This window comes from Pteropus medius, unplaced genomic scaffold (assembly GCF_902729225.1).
Source record: "Pteropus medius unplaced genomic scaffold, Ma_sr-lr_union100, whole genome shotgun sequence".
Lineage (NCBI taxonomy): Eukaryota > Metazoa > Chordata > Mammalia > Chiroptera > Pteropodidae > Pteropus > Pteropus medius.
The window spans coordinates 20,316,220-20,331,919 of NW_024342473.1; the positions used below are offsets into that span (position 1 = coordinate 20,316,220).

A 15,700-nucleotide genomic window follows, 5' to 3' on the forward strand; every position below is an offset into this window, starting at 1 on the left:
AAATATGGGACCAATAAGAGAAATTAGTACTTCATAAAGCAGGCATTAAATTTATGGAAACTTAGGTCCTTATTCCCCCCAAATATGAATGTATTTGACATAAGTTTAGTTAATTATAGAAAAATGAGCTTACATTGTTACTGAAAAATCAGGCTGTTATGATTATGTACCTGATATTTTATTACCTGATTCTTCAGTAGGTGGGGCATAGTTTTGATCCAAAATAAAAGTATTTGTAATAAATTAACATCCTAAAAAGTGATTATAGAAGCAATTAAAAACTGTAATCATTCCTAGAGTTCGATGTTCTTGAACAGTGGTTCTCAAACATTTTAGTCTCACTCTTTATAGTCTTAAAATGTATTGAGGACCCCAAAAAGCTTTTATTTATGTAGGTTTAATCGATTGATACTATTAGAAATTAAAACCGAGAAATGTTTAAAATATTGTTTAATTAATTTAAAAATGGAAACATTTTTAAATGTTAATATGTAATGACCCATTACATATTAATATAACACATTTAATGAAACATAGCTATTTGCCAAAGCAAAAAAATTTTTAGAAGAGTGGCATTGTTTTGCATTTGTGCAAATCTCTTTAATTAGCTTAATAGGAGACACCTGGATTCTCACACCTATCTGCTATTTTACTGAGTCTGTTGTGGTATCACCTATCTTGTAGCTTCTGGAAAACACTGTACACCCAAGAGAAATGAGAATGAAAATGCAAATGATGGTGATTTTGAGAATAGTTCTGACATTGTGGATCCACTGATAACAGCAGTTTGAGAACCTCTTTTTTTCTCAAGGAAGGAGAAATTTTTTGTTATATATACAAAAAAAAAATTACTTTATCCCCACTCCAACCTCTTTGGAGGTAGATGCTTTTAAGAATATTTTCACTATTATTCACTGGCTTTGTCTTATACCTCTAAAGGGCTGTGATCCATTTACAATCTAATGAAATCAAGTCCAAGGCAGAATTTGTTAGTCTTCTGTGACCTTTAATCCTTTTCAGTCTAATGAAGCATTAGTCATCTAGATCACATTCCCTCTATTTATCTTCGTAACTTCTCACTTTATTGATAAACTGTAAAGGCATATATATTTTTTGAACTGCAATATGAGGAGAGGGGAGTAAGACCTTAACTGGGGCACTTTCTTTATATCCTGGAACACGTGGTAGAGGAAAGGAAAACCACACTATTACCTGAAGTCTGAACTCTGTCAAATGTAAAGCCATGGACCCTGAAGGCCTGCCTAGAATGGTAAAGAATTATCTGTAGGAAATATCAACACTTCAAGATTTATCTTTACTTTGGAAATACACGAGTCTAAAAATAGCCTCTTGAATCTCTCCACCTTTTGTTCTTCAGACACACCATTTATCTTCTCTCTCTCCTTTTTCATTCTGCTCCATCAATACCAACTTCATTTGATTCCACGGAGTGACATATGTGTCCAATCAGAATCAAGTCTTTGTTTTCATTAAGGTATCTGTAGAATCTTGCCATTCTCACTGCCACCACCCAGTTCTGTCATTTCTGTTTAAACAACCTGTTGGTCTTTTGAGTTGAGGCTCTTCTTTTCTCACTCCATCCTATGTAACAGTGCCTGATTAATTTTTCCCAGACACTACTATTATGACACTTCTTTGCTCAAAATTTTTCAGTGATGTCTAAATTTGTACCACAGTACAAATACGCTTTATCTTTACTCTCCTTCCACTTTCCCACGAACCCTTAATCTGAAATATTCTACAATAGTTAGTCCTGGCTTTTTCTTTACAATCCTGTTAATACAAGACATACATTTCTTCTGTGTTTGCCTTCACGTTATTTTTTTCATGTTATTCCTATTTCCCCTCTCCATTTAAACCCAATGTATTCTTCAAAGCTCTACTCAAAACCAATCTTTATAAATGGTTTTTACCTGTCGAATCTGTCTGTATTAATTTCCCTCTTCTCTGAAATAGAATAGATCTGAAGTTTGTACCACACAGTTTGGTATGTAATTACATACCATTCTTAATTGTTTTTGTTTCAATTATGTTAATTTTTTTCTCAAAACAGGTTGTAAGTTTCTTGAAATTTAGAATTTCATCCTGGGAAAGACCACATCCCTTGAGCTCAGCAGCTGCCCTATGATTTTTTTTCCAAAATTATTCTTTAAATTACAATTGTGCGAGTTAACTTGGATTGGTTTAACGTCTGGGCAGAAGTTCCAAATCTGTTAAATAATATCTAGCATAATGTTATTTCCAAGTATAGTATAATAGTGCTTGTACTTATTCTGAATTTGTCAAACTTTTATCTTATAGCTATTTCTGCATTTGAAGTTCAGCCAATTTCTACTGAGGTCCAGGAAGGTGGAATTGCTCGATTTGCATGCAAGATTTCATCGAACCCTCCTGCAATCATAACGTGGGAATTAAATCGAACAACTGTACCTTTAACTATGGACAGGTAAATGCAGCTTTTGTCTTTGGAGATGATGCAGGAGTAATGAAGACTTCATCGTGAGCCTGTACGAGGGAAAGACCATTACAAAGCTCATTTTCATTTATAGTAGCAATAATTAACTTAAACACTTTTCAAACTTAGGCAAAGAATTAGAGCATTAGTCTTTGGCACACGGGGCATAATTCCTGTTTTTTCGTTCAGATCAGAATTCAGACAACCTATCTTACTGCTTTGTTCCTTTCCTCAAGTATCTTTGCCAGCCATAGAACCACCTGAGTACGTGGATTGCAGCCCAAGGATTTGGGAAACCAAAGTACACCTTCACTGCTGGCAATAGCAGTGCTGGTGTAAGGGTCTCCCATGTATGCCCTGGTAACTGCCCACTTCTGTCTCTGTCTTCCACTTCCCAGTCTCCTCTCCACTATACACACATACACACACATCCCTAAGGCTCTGAAGGTGATTAAGGTTTAAGGATCAAGAACCTGGTAGTAACTTCAAAGGGTTTGATTCTTGTCATAATGAGTAGCAGTATTCCTAAGAAGACGAACATCATTTGCTAAAATGGTAGGACACTAGTTGAAAGAAGTTATTCAAGGAAGTGCTTTAAAAAAAACCCTTACATTCAGGTGTATCTTGGGGCATACATCTGTATTAACAGGCAAAAAATTGTGAATTTGAAGAAAATCGTAGTAAGCTCTAGGCCACCAGTTAGCTATATCTAAGCTACAATGTCGAATGAGACTGTGTAAAATTAGACTGATAGAATTCACAAACCACACACTGTGTAATTATTTATGCTTTAAAGAGCTGTAGTGACTCAAATGAACACAAATTGAATCAAACTAATACTTTAAAAGATCTTTAATGTATTGCATTTGGCTCTTTAAAAAGGTTAAGTATATTAAATCTTATAGAATATATGTTAAAATATAAAATCTGCTATAAAATGTTTAATCATCTTTCTTATAACAGGATAACTGCCCTACCAACAGGAGTACTACAGATCTATGATGTTGGTCAAAGGGATGCTGGAAATTACCGTTGTGTGGCTGCTACTGTAGCCCACAGACGCAGAAGTATGGAGGCCTCTCTGACAGTGATTCCAGGTACTATATAGAATTTGTTTCATCAGTTTTTATTGGCCCAGCTATCAATTTTTCTTCTTTGGCTATAATGGCATGCCATAAAGTAGTACTTTAATTTTATTTAAATTATTGTAATCTATTTGGAAAGTGTAATCTTAATACATTTTGATGTATTAAGCAATTCTTCTTTCACAGGCAAACTTGTTTTATGTTATGTTAGTGTCAACATTTTTGAGACTGATTTTTTTGGATAAATATTTCATTTTTGTTTTTAAAAAATAAAAAAATGCAAAAAAGTACAAAAAAGACAATGATAATCATGCATTTCTACCAGAATTGTCCATTGTCAATAAAGAGATATTTGTTTCCATTTTCGTATCTTTTTGTTTGTTGTTTTAAGACAAGCATAGTTTGCATTTGTAAAAGTAATGCATACTTATTATAAAGATTAGTGTCTACAAAAGTAAAAAATACATAAAATTTTTACATTAAACAGTGTAAAAAAGCACAAAGATATGTTTTAAAATATTCCCAATTCCAATACCCAGAAATTATTATTGTTAACATTAAGTGAACAATTTTATATATTTTGCTATACATGAATATATTTAGAAGGAACAAGCTAGAGAAATGAATATAAAGAAAGAAATACATGTTTTATTACATGGAAGTATACATAGATACTAGTTTTTATTTAAAAATAATTAATTTAAATTTACCTGAATATAGTGGAAGAAAACTTGGACTAAAAACATTGTTAAACTTCACATAAATGTTTACATTTTACAAGAGAGATTACTTTCCCAAAATCCTTTAAGGTTAAAAAGTTTTTTGAAAAAAATAAAGAGACTAAAATTATATTTTTGATGCTACGTTTTAATTTTAGGTAATATCAATTAGTTTTTTGGTATAGATAAAAAAAAAAAAGCACTCTTATACTTCCCTTCTCCGTGCCATCACATGAATTCTTGACAAGATTAGTGAAAGCATGAAATGAATGTTTGAACTTCAGTTAAAAGTGAAACAATCTAAATGTTCATCAACTGATAAATGAATAAATAAAATGTGTTCTATTTATATAATTAAACATTTTATTATTATTCAATTAAAGGAAATGAAATGCTGTCACGACATGGATGAACCTTGAAAACATTATGCCAAATTAAAAGAACCCAATCACAGGGACCATCTAATATATGGTTCCTTTTTTTATGAAATGCCTAGAGGTAATTCTAGAGAGATGGAAAGCAGATTAATTTTTGCCCGGCAGTGGGGAGCAACTGCTAATGGGCATGGGGTTTCTTTTTAGGCTGATAAAAATGTAAAATGGATTATAGTAATAGTTGTGCAACTCTAAAAATCCTAAAAACTATTGAATTATGTACTTCAAATGGATGAATTGTATGTCATGTGAGTTATATCCTGATTGTTTTTAAAAAAAGTGAGTAACTTAAGAATATTTTCACTCATTTCAATAATTATATCTTGCTTATGATTTATTTTTATATTCTGCTTTTTCCTCCCCAAAGCTAAGGAGTCTAGATCCTTCCACACACCAACCATTATAGCAGGTCCACAGAACATCACAACATCTCTGCATCAGACTGTTGTTTTGGAATGCATGGCCACAGGAAATCCCAAACCAATCATTTCTTGGAGCCGTCTTGGTAAGTCTTCTCAGGGCCGGGGGGGAACGTCTTTTCCTTAAGCTTCGTTCATTCTAGTGGAACTATTAAAATGTTTATTTTATATGCAAAACACATGTTTAGCAGTTAATTGGCTTTTAACTTTTCCGGATTTCAGCATGTAGAGGTAAAGTTTTATGATAGGATTGTTTGGAGAGTGATCTTTTGACCTAATTTTAGATAATACGTCGTTTTAACTAAAGTATTCTCTTTGAAATAGATCACAAGTCCATTGATGTCTTTAATACTCGGGTACTTGGAAATGGTAATCTCATGATATCTGATGTCAAGCTGCAACATGCTGGAGTATATGTTTGTCGGGCCACCATCCCGGGCACACGCAACTTTACAGTTGCCATGGCAACTATAACTGTATTGGGTATGCTTTCTTTCATTCTGCAATCAGGAGAAACTTACATTTTAACATTTGCTGTTTTAGCTTATTCATAGCTTACTCCTACTTTTCTTGAATTTTATAAGCATTGATATGAAGGTTGATATGAAGTATCGTAATCTAATGATGAATTATAGGAGGAAAAGTTCTATGCTAAAATATAACTTTTTCTGAAGTCACCATCCTGTTTGCTTGCATGACATTACATTTCTTCTTCTTAAAGCTTCCCTCTTATCTCCTTCTCACTTACCCACAAATTCATATACCTATTCACCAATCTAAAAATTTAATTTGTTGATTGTTTATATGCATTAACAAGGGGCTGTGTATTCGGCTTAGTTAAGTAGGATTATGGTACACATTTTTAGAGTGTTTCTATAGATGGTCTCAATAGGGAATGCCTGGGGGTAGTGGACATATATCTGAGCAATGCAGAGAAAAGACATGTGGATAGAAATATATGCAGTATATAGACAGGAGGCTCAGAATGTCAGATATTTTCAGAGATGGGTCTTGGTCAGTTGCTGTAGTCTTCCTTGACTCCTTATATCATTCCTGTTGGTACCACAGAAATATTTTTTTCTTTTTCTTTCTTTTTTTAAATAGCTCCTCCTCTATTCGTTGAATGGCCAGAAAGTTTAACGAGGCCTAGAGCTGGCACTGCTCGATTTGTATGTCAGGCAGAAGGAATCCCCTCACCCAAAATGTCATGGTTGAAAAATGGAAGAAAGATACATTCAAATGGTAGAATTAAAATGTACAACAGGTAGGCTATGTCACTTTGCTACTGTTTTAGATAAGATATAATGGCTTTAGTAATTTTTGTGTGAAATATCAAGTACTTTAGTTATCTTGGTATTTTAAACTACAGTAAAATAAATAAGAAATTAACCTAAGATTATAACATCAACATGCCATAGATCCTTTTATATGTGAATCATGGACATGGTTAATTATACTGAAATGAATGTTGGACAGTTCCCCAGACCTGGGTTCTAGTCCTGATAAGCCACTAGCTAAGTTATTAGCAAGCATATTAATTCTTAGGGAATCTCAGTTCCTTCTTCCATAAATGAGGAAATTAGAAGTTCAAACTTAATGATTTTAAGAACTCATTTTTATTTGTATAAATATAAATTTTCTGTAACATTCTTATTTGTTGCACAAAACTAAAATTTTTTGTTGACTTGAATTTTATGTAACATTGCAATATATAAATTATATAAACTAGATGTTATTACAAAGTAATATACTTTCTTAATAAAAGCCAACTTTTTAAAAGGAGATTAAGCTGTCATATAAAGCAAACAGGATATGCATATCACAAGTATTTACATAGACTCAGAAAATACGAGTAATTTTAAGTAATTCTTATAGATTTTTCAATAGGGCTGATTATACATTTTTTTGCTCTTAGTAACTTTTATTATTTAAAATGAGAGTACAAAGCAATGTGTAACATTTGTTTATATCGTTCTTAGAATTTCTCATAGAAATAAATAATTTTTTTCCTTTCCTCAGTAAATTGGTGATTAACCAGATTATTCCTGAAGATGATGCTATTTATCAGTGCATGGCTGAGAACAGCCAAGGATCTATTTTATCTAGAGCCAGACTGACCGTAGTAATGTCAGAAGACCGACCCAGTGCTCCCTATAATGTGCATGCTGAAACCATGTCAAGTTCAGCCATTCTTTTAGCTTGGGAGAGGCCACTTTATAATTCAGACAAAGTCATCGCTTATTCCGTGCACTACATGAAAGCAGAAGGTAAGCAATTTGAAGAGTGTTTATTTTTAAGTGCCACTTGCTGTCAAGGATTTGTTTTCAGTATGAATGATGAGTTATGTAATTCACAAAATATTTTTGAAGTTCTATGGCATTTATCTCTTTTAATAAAATACTTAATATATCACCTGTGTATCTATTTTTGCTAAATTTTGTATTGTTGTATACTTTGTGTATGTAAGGATAGTATATAAGATTTTTCTATCTAGAAATAAGTACCATCTCTGCCAGGTAAAATATAGAGTGGTATACTTACGAATTTCATTTCAGCAAAGATATAAATTCTTTAACTAAGACTTAATATACCAATTAAGTATGCAGTTACAAAGGACCAATGGTATAACAGCTTAATAAAATAATCTAACTATGGTAAACTATGGTCACTATAGCATGTGTTTTTTAAAGGGGAAAGTAAACATTATCAAATTACCTATATGTTTGATTTTATATGTTTTTAATGTTTTTCTGAAATCGTGTAGAACTGTCTGAAATTGAACAAGACATTATTGATATCTCATTATTATCTCATTATATGAAAGTAAAAATCAGATCTGTCTTCAGATTTTTATTCAGAACTATTAGTTCCATTCCTGGAATCTTTTTTATCCTTATATTTTCTTTTGGCAAAGATTTTAGAGGAAAAGGAAAAACTACTTATAAATTCTAGTGATTTCTCTATTGATTTTTCATAGAAACCATAGTAGAGGTTCACAGATTTTTGCTCTGTACACAAACAGCCTAACTTTTATGCAATAGACAGTAAAAATAAATCCAAACACCCAAAGAATGGTAATACAATAAAATTGTCCGTAGAAACAGGTGGTTTGTTGTTGTTTGTTTCTTGTACTTTGAAGTTGTATTTTGAAAAGGAATATTTTGAATTTAAATCAGGGGTCATGGTAGCAAGAAGAATGAAAGTCTGATAACTGAGCATGTTGGAGTATGTTAATTCCCTTTTCAGTGATTTAGGAAGGTAAAAGGAATGCTGGTTTTGGTGGAGACCACTCTTGTTCCCTATTATGGTTGTTTCATTAGAGCCTCCACATGCGGCTCAGTGGTCTATTCAGGGATGGAACAAGGCTTTTTAATTCGAACTTAAGGACCTTGTTTGGTAGGTCAGAAATCGTACTATGCAGTCCCTAATTAACGAGCCATTAGCCAGTCTGTTGTGAAATGCCTCTAATCTTGTCTAATTAAAATGCTATCAAGTTAATTCAGAAATGTGGGAAAACTTAATAGTGGAATTTGCCTTCTGTTTTGTTTATAAATTGGGTGTGGAGAGAAGGGGCTCTGTCCTGAGAGAGTTTTGATTAAGCTGCCGTGCGTTTACTGTGAATTGTTCACAAAGCACAGTAGCCACCAATGCTCTTGTTCCACTTTACAGGTTTGCTCTGTAGGAATTAAATCCCACAAGACAAGTCCTCTTCTATACCTTGCCATGCATATTTTAATTAACAATTGCTGAGAATTTTTTTCCTCTTTGAAAAAAAAACTCACTGTGAAACAAAGCTTTTTGAAGCATATTCTGTGCCTCCCAGTTCTTTTGCTTTCAATATAAATAAAAGAATAACTTGTGTTAGTCAAATTTAATAAAATCTCTAGTGGCAAAATGAAATCTTTTGCAGGACAACTTTTGGGTGGTTTTGTTTTTGTAAAGAGTAGAGCCATTATATTCCCTGCAGTCTCTCCATTTATGTTTAAAAGAAAAAAGAAGCCATAAGTTTAAGCACGTAAAATTTACACTGTTAAGAATTACAGTATTCTGCAGCATTAAGCTCTATTGTGTTACTGCTGTTTATTGTCTCTGCTGTGGGTTTTGACTAGATGTTAAATGAAATTTAGAGAAGATTAATTATTTTCAGTTTGATTTATTCAGGAAAAATATGAACAAGTAATTTGTAGCAAGACATACTTACTTTTAGAGAATAAGGACCTTCCTATTCACATTTTTTAAGGGGTCACACAAGAGAGTAGCCTCAAGGACTAATGTTTAATAGTGAGAGAAAATGGTCTTGTTAATTTTATTTTGAATATTCATATTTTTAAACACTGATTCTTTAATGTAGGCTTAAATAATGAAGAGTATCAAGTAGTCATTGGAAATGACACAACTCATTATATTATTGATGACTTAGAACCTGCCAGCAATTATACTTTCTACATTGTTGCATATATGCCAATGGGAGCCAGCCAGATGTCTGACCATGTGACACAGAATACTTTAGAAGATGGTAAGAAAACATGAATCTAGTTCATTTAAGTATGAACATTAATATGTGTAGTCCATTTCAATAAATAAATGTGTTTTAAATTAGAAAAAATACCTTCTTTTTGGTTTAAAAAACAGGTATAGTAATCAGCAGGCTAATCTGCCATTTCAGATCTGACTCTTGCTTTTTGACAGTAATAGGATAAAACTAAAGGAAACTTTTATTTATAATTTACAGTATAAATTTAAATAATAAAATTCTTGTATTGTTGTATTTCTTCAAGTATCCTAGTCTAAACTGTAAAGGCATTGCTGTGTGTTTGTGTGTGTATATATATATTGTTGTTTGTTGTTACTGAGTAAATTCTCTAGGCATGAATAAATATAATGAGAGTTACATATCGAGTATATACAATGACTGGGGGTCAGAGATATTAGACTTCTGAAAGTCAATTAAAAAAATTTTTATAAAATTATATAGTAGTTAGTTTATTTTTAGATATAACAACGCTTATTCTACTTAAGGAGGAAGATAATACATGTTCAGTTTGTTACCTAACCATGGGCTGGGAACTAAGTTGTGGCCGGTCTCCGTAGACTATAGTGGTGGGACATTCCATTTATTAAGACAGTCCTGGAGAACTGATTCTCTTCCTCTGACTCTCATCTCTCTTTCTCCCTCCAGGGGCTCTAGAAGGCCTATGTTTATGTTCTGCAATGTAAAAAGGGAATTATTTAACGTGCTTAATTATAATATTCTCCCTTTACAAATGTTTTCTCATCCTCAAGAAGTGGTCCACCCTTAGTTTTCAAAACATTTTTCTATAAATGATTCCCAATTCTTTTTCTTTGTTCATTTGGTCCCATATCTCTTACTTATATCTCTGTAATGCCACTTACTTAGATGTTTATAAATTCAGAGTTTGATTAAATGAAAGAATTAATGATCTGGATACTGAATTCCAAACCTCAGTTTTACTCTAAGAGCCCATCCCATTTTAGAGTGAGCCACTGTACATAGGACCTTCCTGGTTATCTCATTACATTTAATAACCTCTACGTGCATGCTCAAGGTGAAACACAAGCTGGTGTTTTGCGTTTTGTTTTGTTTTTTGCATTTTTGCTTTTTAAGATGTGTATGTGTGTGTGTGTGTGTGCGCGCGTGTGTGTGTGCGCGCGCGTGTATGTGTACGAGGTGTATTCATACACACACACCTCATATCCTTGAAGGAAATGGATCTAAGCAATAGCAAGCTTTGATTATGATCTGAAAGTTTTCTCTTTTAAGCCTTTCTTTACTCTGCAACATTTTTATTTAATGAATTTTGTTTTCTGGATAACATACAGATCTCTGACACTGCTATTCAAATTTCTGCACAAGTCTATCCCCATTTCCTAAGCTCACATTTCTCACAGATGTGTGTTTCTCCTAAGTTGCACAGAAGTGAACAGCCAATACAGTGATCACTTATGGAGCATTTTATGCCTGTGCCTATTCTAAAAACCTTTCCTCATTATCTCCTTTAATCCCTACTGTAACCCCACCATAGAAAGACTACTGTTATGTAAGAGATTGTAAAGTACTGGAGATAACAATGTGGTCTTTGTCTAGTCTGCCTCGATCTGTTCCTTCGCTTACAAGTTGTGTGAACTTGGGCAAATGATTTGATCACTTTGTGCCTCAGTTTCCTCAACTAAAAGGTAGAAATGGTGATGGTACTTCTTTCATTCGGTTTTTGTAAGAATTCATGAGTTCATACACATAAAGGACTCAGAAATGCTTAATAAATTTTCTCTTTTCCACCTATTTCATTCATTCAACAAATATTTATTGAGTACCTGCTATGTGTTATTCAATATTTAGTAGTGAACAACAGGCAAAACATTGTTTCTGACCTCATGAAGCTTACTTTCTAGTGGGAGAGGAGGCAGGGGAGCAATTAACATGACAGACGTTCGTGTTAGATAGTGATAAGTGTTGAGGAGAAGAGAAAGGAGCAGAGAAGGGGAGTATAAAATATTGGGAGAGTTTGAGACTTTAGACAGAGTCACAAAGAAGGGCTCACTGAGTAGCTGACATTTGAATGAAGATCTGAAGGAAAGGAAAATGAGGGAGCTGGCTAGGCAGATGACTGGGGAGTGCGGTCTAGGCAGAGGAAGTGGGAATGTCTAAGGGCCTGAAGCACAGGTGTGGCTGGTGGGGAGGGAACAAGTGGAAAACAGTAGATGAGGCAGACAATTAATGAATGGGTGCTGACCATATAAATAAATAGGGCTTTTATGAAGCCACGATGGAAACTTTGGCTTTCACTTTGAGTGAAATGGGTGCTATTTTGAGCAGAAGAGTGGCATTATGTAGCTTGCATTTTAAAGCTAGTGTGTTCAGAATTGATGGACGGGACAAGGATTGAAGCAGAGAAATCTCTTAGGAGGCTGTTACAGCAATATATACTAACGGTGGTGGTGACAGGACCAAAGGGGTGGCAGTAGAAGTCTCAGAGACACAGAATTAAATACGGAGTATGTTTGGAGGAGTCAAGGATGACATCAAGGTGTTTGGCTTCAGCAGCTGGGAAAATAATTGCCATTAACTGAGATAGGAAAGAGTGTAGAAGGAGCTTTTATTATAATCTCCATTTTATATAGGAAGAAACACAGAGAAGTTAATTTGGCCAAGATCACACAGAACAGTGAGTGGTAGAACAAGGATTCAAACACACAGAGGCTAACTCCAGAACCTATCTTAACTCAGTCTAGACTGCCTCCTACTATACTTGACTCATTTTCCTGGAGTGCCAGTTTTATTTAAATTATTTTCATAATAAATTGTTTTCATAATAAGCATCATATATTATAATTGAGAATTCACACTAATTTTTCAGATATCACTCTTACATTTCAAAGTATATTCTCCGGGTTAAAACCCCAGTGTCCCAAGCTTCCTCACTCCTCCTGTATAATTCTCTCTTTCCTGTTTCTGAGGTATTTTGGTGGGAGTATTTGAGATGTATTCTCATATTTTATATGAGTATTAAGTAATTTCATATTCATCCCAAACAACAACAGTGACAACAACAACCCTGCTTTCTTTGGCTCCCTATCTATGCTTGGTGCTCCCTCATTATTTTTTCTTCTTTTTTCTGGTTTGTACTTTGAAAACCTCTGCTTGGGTTGAAAATGTCTCTTCCTATGTTATGTGTTGCTGTTAAGATAATTCAATAAATACTAGTGTGCTGATTGACAATTTAATTCTAAATATTTACCAGCAACCTGTTTTCCTATATGACTAGTTCCCCTGAGACCTCCTGAAATTAGTTTGACAAGTCGAAGTCCCACCGATATTCTCATCTCCTGGCTGCCAATCCCAGCCAAATACCGGAGGGGCCAAGTGGTGCTCTATCGTCTGTCCTTCCGCCTAAGCACCGAGAATTCCATCCAAGTTCTGGAGCTCCCTGGGACCATGCATGAGTACCTTTTGAAGGGCCTGAAACCTGATAGTGTCTACCTGGTGCGGATTACTGCTGCCACCAGAGTGGGGCTGGGAGAATCATCAGTATGGACTTCACATAGGACACCCAAAGCTACAAGCGTTCAAGGTAAATTTCTAAAGATGATCAAGGAAGAATAATACTGTATTTATACTTTCGAATCAATTTTTCCTTAAGTTATGTTTATATTTTTAAATTTTGTTTTATGAATAAAAATATTTCATAGATCATGGACTTAATTGAAAAAAAAGATTTAAGTTTTTACTGAGTAGTCCCTTTTTGCAATAGAACTCATCAGTGTGTAGAACTTTTGGTTACACTATTAGCGTGCTTAGCAAATCCTTCATGGTCAGATCAGTCCAAATTGAAGTGAATTATCGAAAGACATGTATACACACACATACATGTTAATAGAGACTTAATTAGTATTGTCACTATTTGTTTTTTAAAACATCAGTTTAATTGAAAGACCATAAGACTGGGAAGTTCTTGACCTCCCTCTTTTACTAATGCGGAATGTAATATGACTGGTTTTGTTGTTGTTATTGTTAATTAATTAATAATGATGCCTGTTCTGTCTATCACAGAGGAATATTGGATGGTTAAAATTAGAAAGTACTGCCTTTTGAAAAAAATGTAGATTTTTTTGTTCTTGTTTATATGCCTTAGTCTTTTTAGGTAGCATTTCCTATATTTAATTCTGTCTTGAATTTTAATATCATTGTGAAATTTTAAAGTTTACGTTGCAGTATAATTGTTGGAATTGAACTTTTTTTGCAACCATTGGCTTAAGACTGAGAGATGTATACTCTCCTATAAATTCATGTGGATTGTAAGTTTTTTATACATATATTCCCGGTGAATTTTTCTAGCCCCTAAATCTCCAGAGTTACATTTGGAGCCTCTGAACTGTACCACCATTTCTGTGAAGTGGCAGCAGGATGCTGAGGACACAGCAACCATTCAGGGCTACAAGTTGTACTACAAAGAAGAAGGGCAGCAGGAGAATGGACCCATTTTCTTAGATACCAGTGACCTTCTCTATACTCTCAGTGGTTTAGGTGAGTGAGCCTGTACTGTACTTTTCCTTTTTCCCTTCCTCTCTAACCAATTGGGAGAAGAGTTATTGGATGTAGGCCTGTAGCAGTGACTTAATAGTAAAAAGAAAGGAGTTGACTTTATAACTGTGTGCGTCCTACTGCTTAAGTCAATGACTGGTCATTGACTCACCGTTATGAGTGAACTGGCAAAATGTCAGATAACTGTGGTATCTTTCTTTTTCCCATCTCTGAGCATCTACCTTTCTTTCCAAAGTTCACTTCTGGTAGAGTGAGATCCTGATCAATTATTGTGGGTGTGTGGTAGATGTAGAATAGGAATGTAAAATGGGAATACATAATAATTAAGTTTAATTAGAAATTGCTTGAGAGTTCTATGAGGTATATTTTTTTACTTGTGTAAAATATATCTAAATTATGTACAAAATAATGCTCTTACATATGTCCCCTGTAACTATAAATGTTTACTTTATGTAGCTCTAACCAGAAACACTAGAAAAAAAGCACTTTGTGTTTGTGTTCATCAGAGTTCTGAAAGACACTGTTGTATTCTCTGTTCACTTTATCTTTGCTGAGTGAATTTCATGATGTATATCATGTTTAACAGAAAATAAAGAAATTTATATCTACAATAAATATATGAGTATAGAAGATACATAATCAAGGTATAAGAAGTAAACTTAGCTTTTTGTTGCTCATGCATAGATTTTCGCCCTTAAGTATGAAGCAGCAACTTTAATTATGGTTACCAAACAAATTCCTGCTTGTTACAGCACCTTCTGCACATATTGGACTTCACAAAGCACTCTGGTTTCCCTGTCACAGACTGCCCTTTGGAGTGCTGTAGAGGAAGAAGTACAGTGGTCCAACCATGGGCTGCTCCATTTCCTTCCCTAGCCTCATGGTAGCACAAGCTGTGAGAACAGCATGATATGAGACCCTGAGCAGTAAGAAGCAGTGATGGGAATCTGTTTTCACATGCAGGGACATAGAGCCCCATCTTTGCCATAGTATTCCAGATGGCATTTTGCTTTTAATCTTATTGTGTCAGATTTTAATTTAATTGCATCTGGTTAAATAAGTTTTATCATTGATCTCTGTCACAGCTTTATAAACGACAAGTTACATATGTTCCAGGGTCACCTTGTTTAAACCATTGATACTAAAATGATGTTGCTCAACCTACTGTCACCAAAGTCAGCAACATTTATTTCTGGCCATGGCTTCTCAGTGTGCTCTCCCTTTCCATATGCATATCATTTATTCAAGAAAATTGTACTCAGTATCAAGCAAGAAACAGAATTTGTGACAAATGTTGATGAAAAACCGTGTATCAGACTCACTGTTTAGGAAATATAAATATGTTGAAGATAGAAAAAAATAGCTTCACTCTTCTTAAACATGCAGGTAGCTTATTCTAAACAGGTGAATAATTTATTAGAAGAAAAAATAATGTTCTGATTGTCGAAAGATTAAAGAAGCAATTAAAACTGGCAATGAAAAGCAGTTCTTTAAAATTTAAAAATT

The 15,700-nt window shown here is 34.0% G+C and overlaps 1 protein-coding gene across 4 annotated transcripts in view; it reads left to right on the forward strand.

Moving 5' to 3' along the window:
* PRTG (protogenin) overlaps positions 1 to 15,700 on the forward strand; it is a 112,584-nt gene that overhangs the window by 46,267 nt on the left and 50,617 nt on the right. For all 4 annotated transcript variants that reach the window (XM_039865519.1, XM_039865520.1, XM_039865521.1 and 1 more), the window contains exons 3-11: positions 2,323 to 2,467; positions 3,440 to 3,573; positions 5,082 to 5,219; positions 5,458 to 5,616; positions 6,238 to 6,397; positions 7,153 to 7,400; positions 9,485 to 9,649; positions 12,918 to 13,223; positions 13,988 to 14,176. In XM_039865519.1, the coding sequence (XP_039721453.1) occupies positions 2,323 to 2,467; positions 3,440 to 3,573; positions 5,082 to 5,219; positions 5,458 to 5,616; positions 6,238 to 6,397; positions 7,153 to 7,400; positions 9,485 to 9,649; positions 12,918 to 13,223; positions 13,988 to 14,176 (1,644 nt within the window). The remainder of the gene's footprint in view (positions 1 to 2,322; positions 2,468 to 3,439; positions 3,574 to 5,081; positions 5,220 to 5,457; positions 5,617 to 6,237; positions 6,398 to 7,152; positions 7,401 to 9,484; positions 9,650 to 12,917; positions 13,224 to 13,987; positions 14,177 to 15,700) is intronic.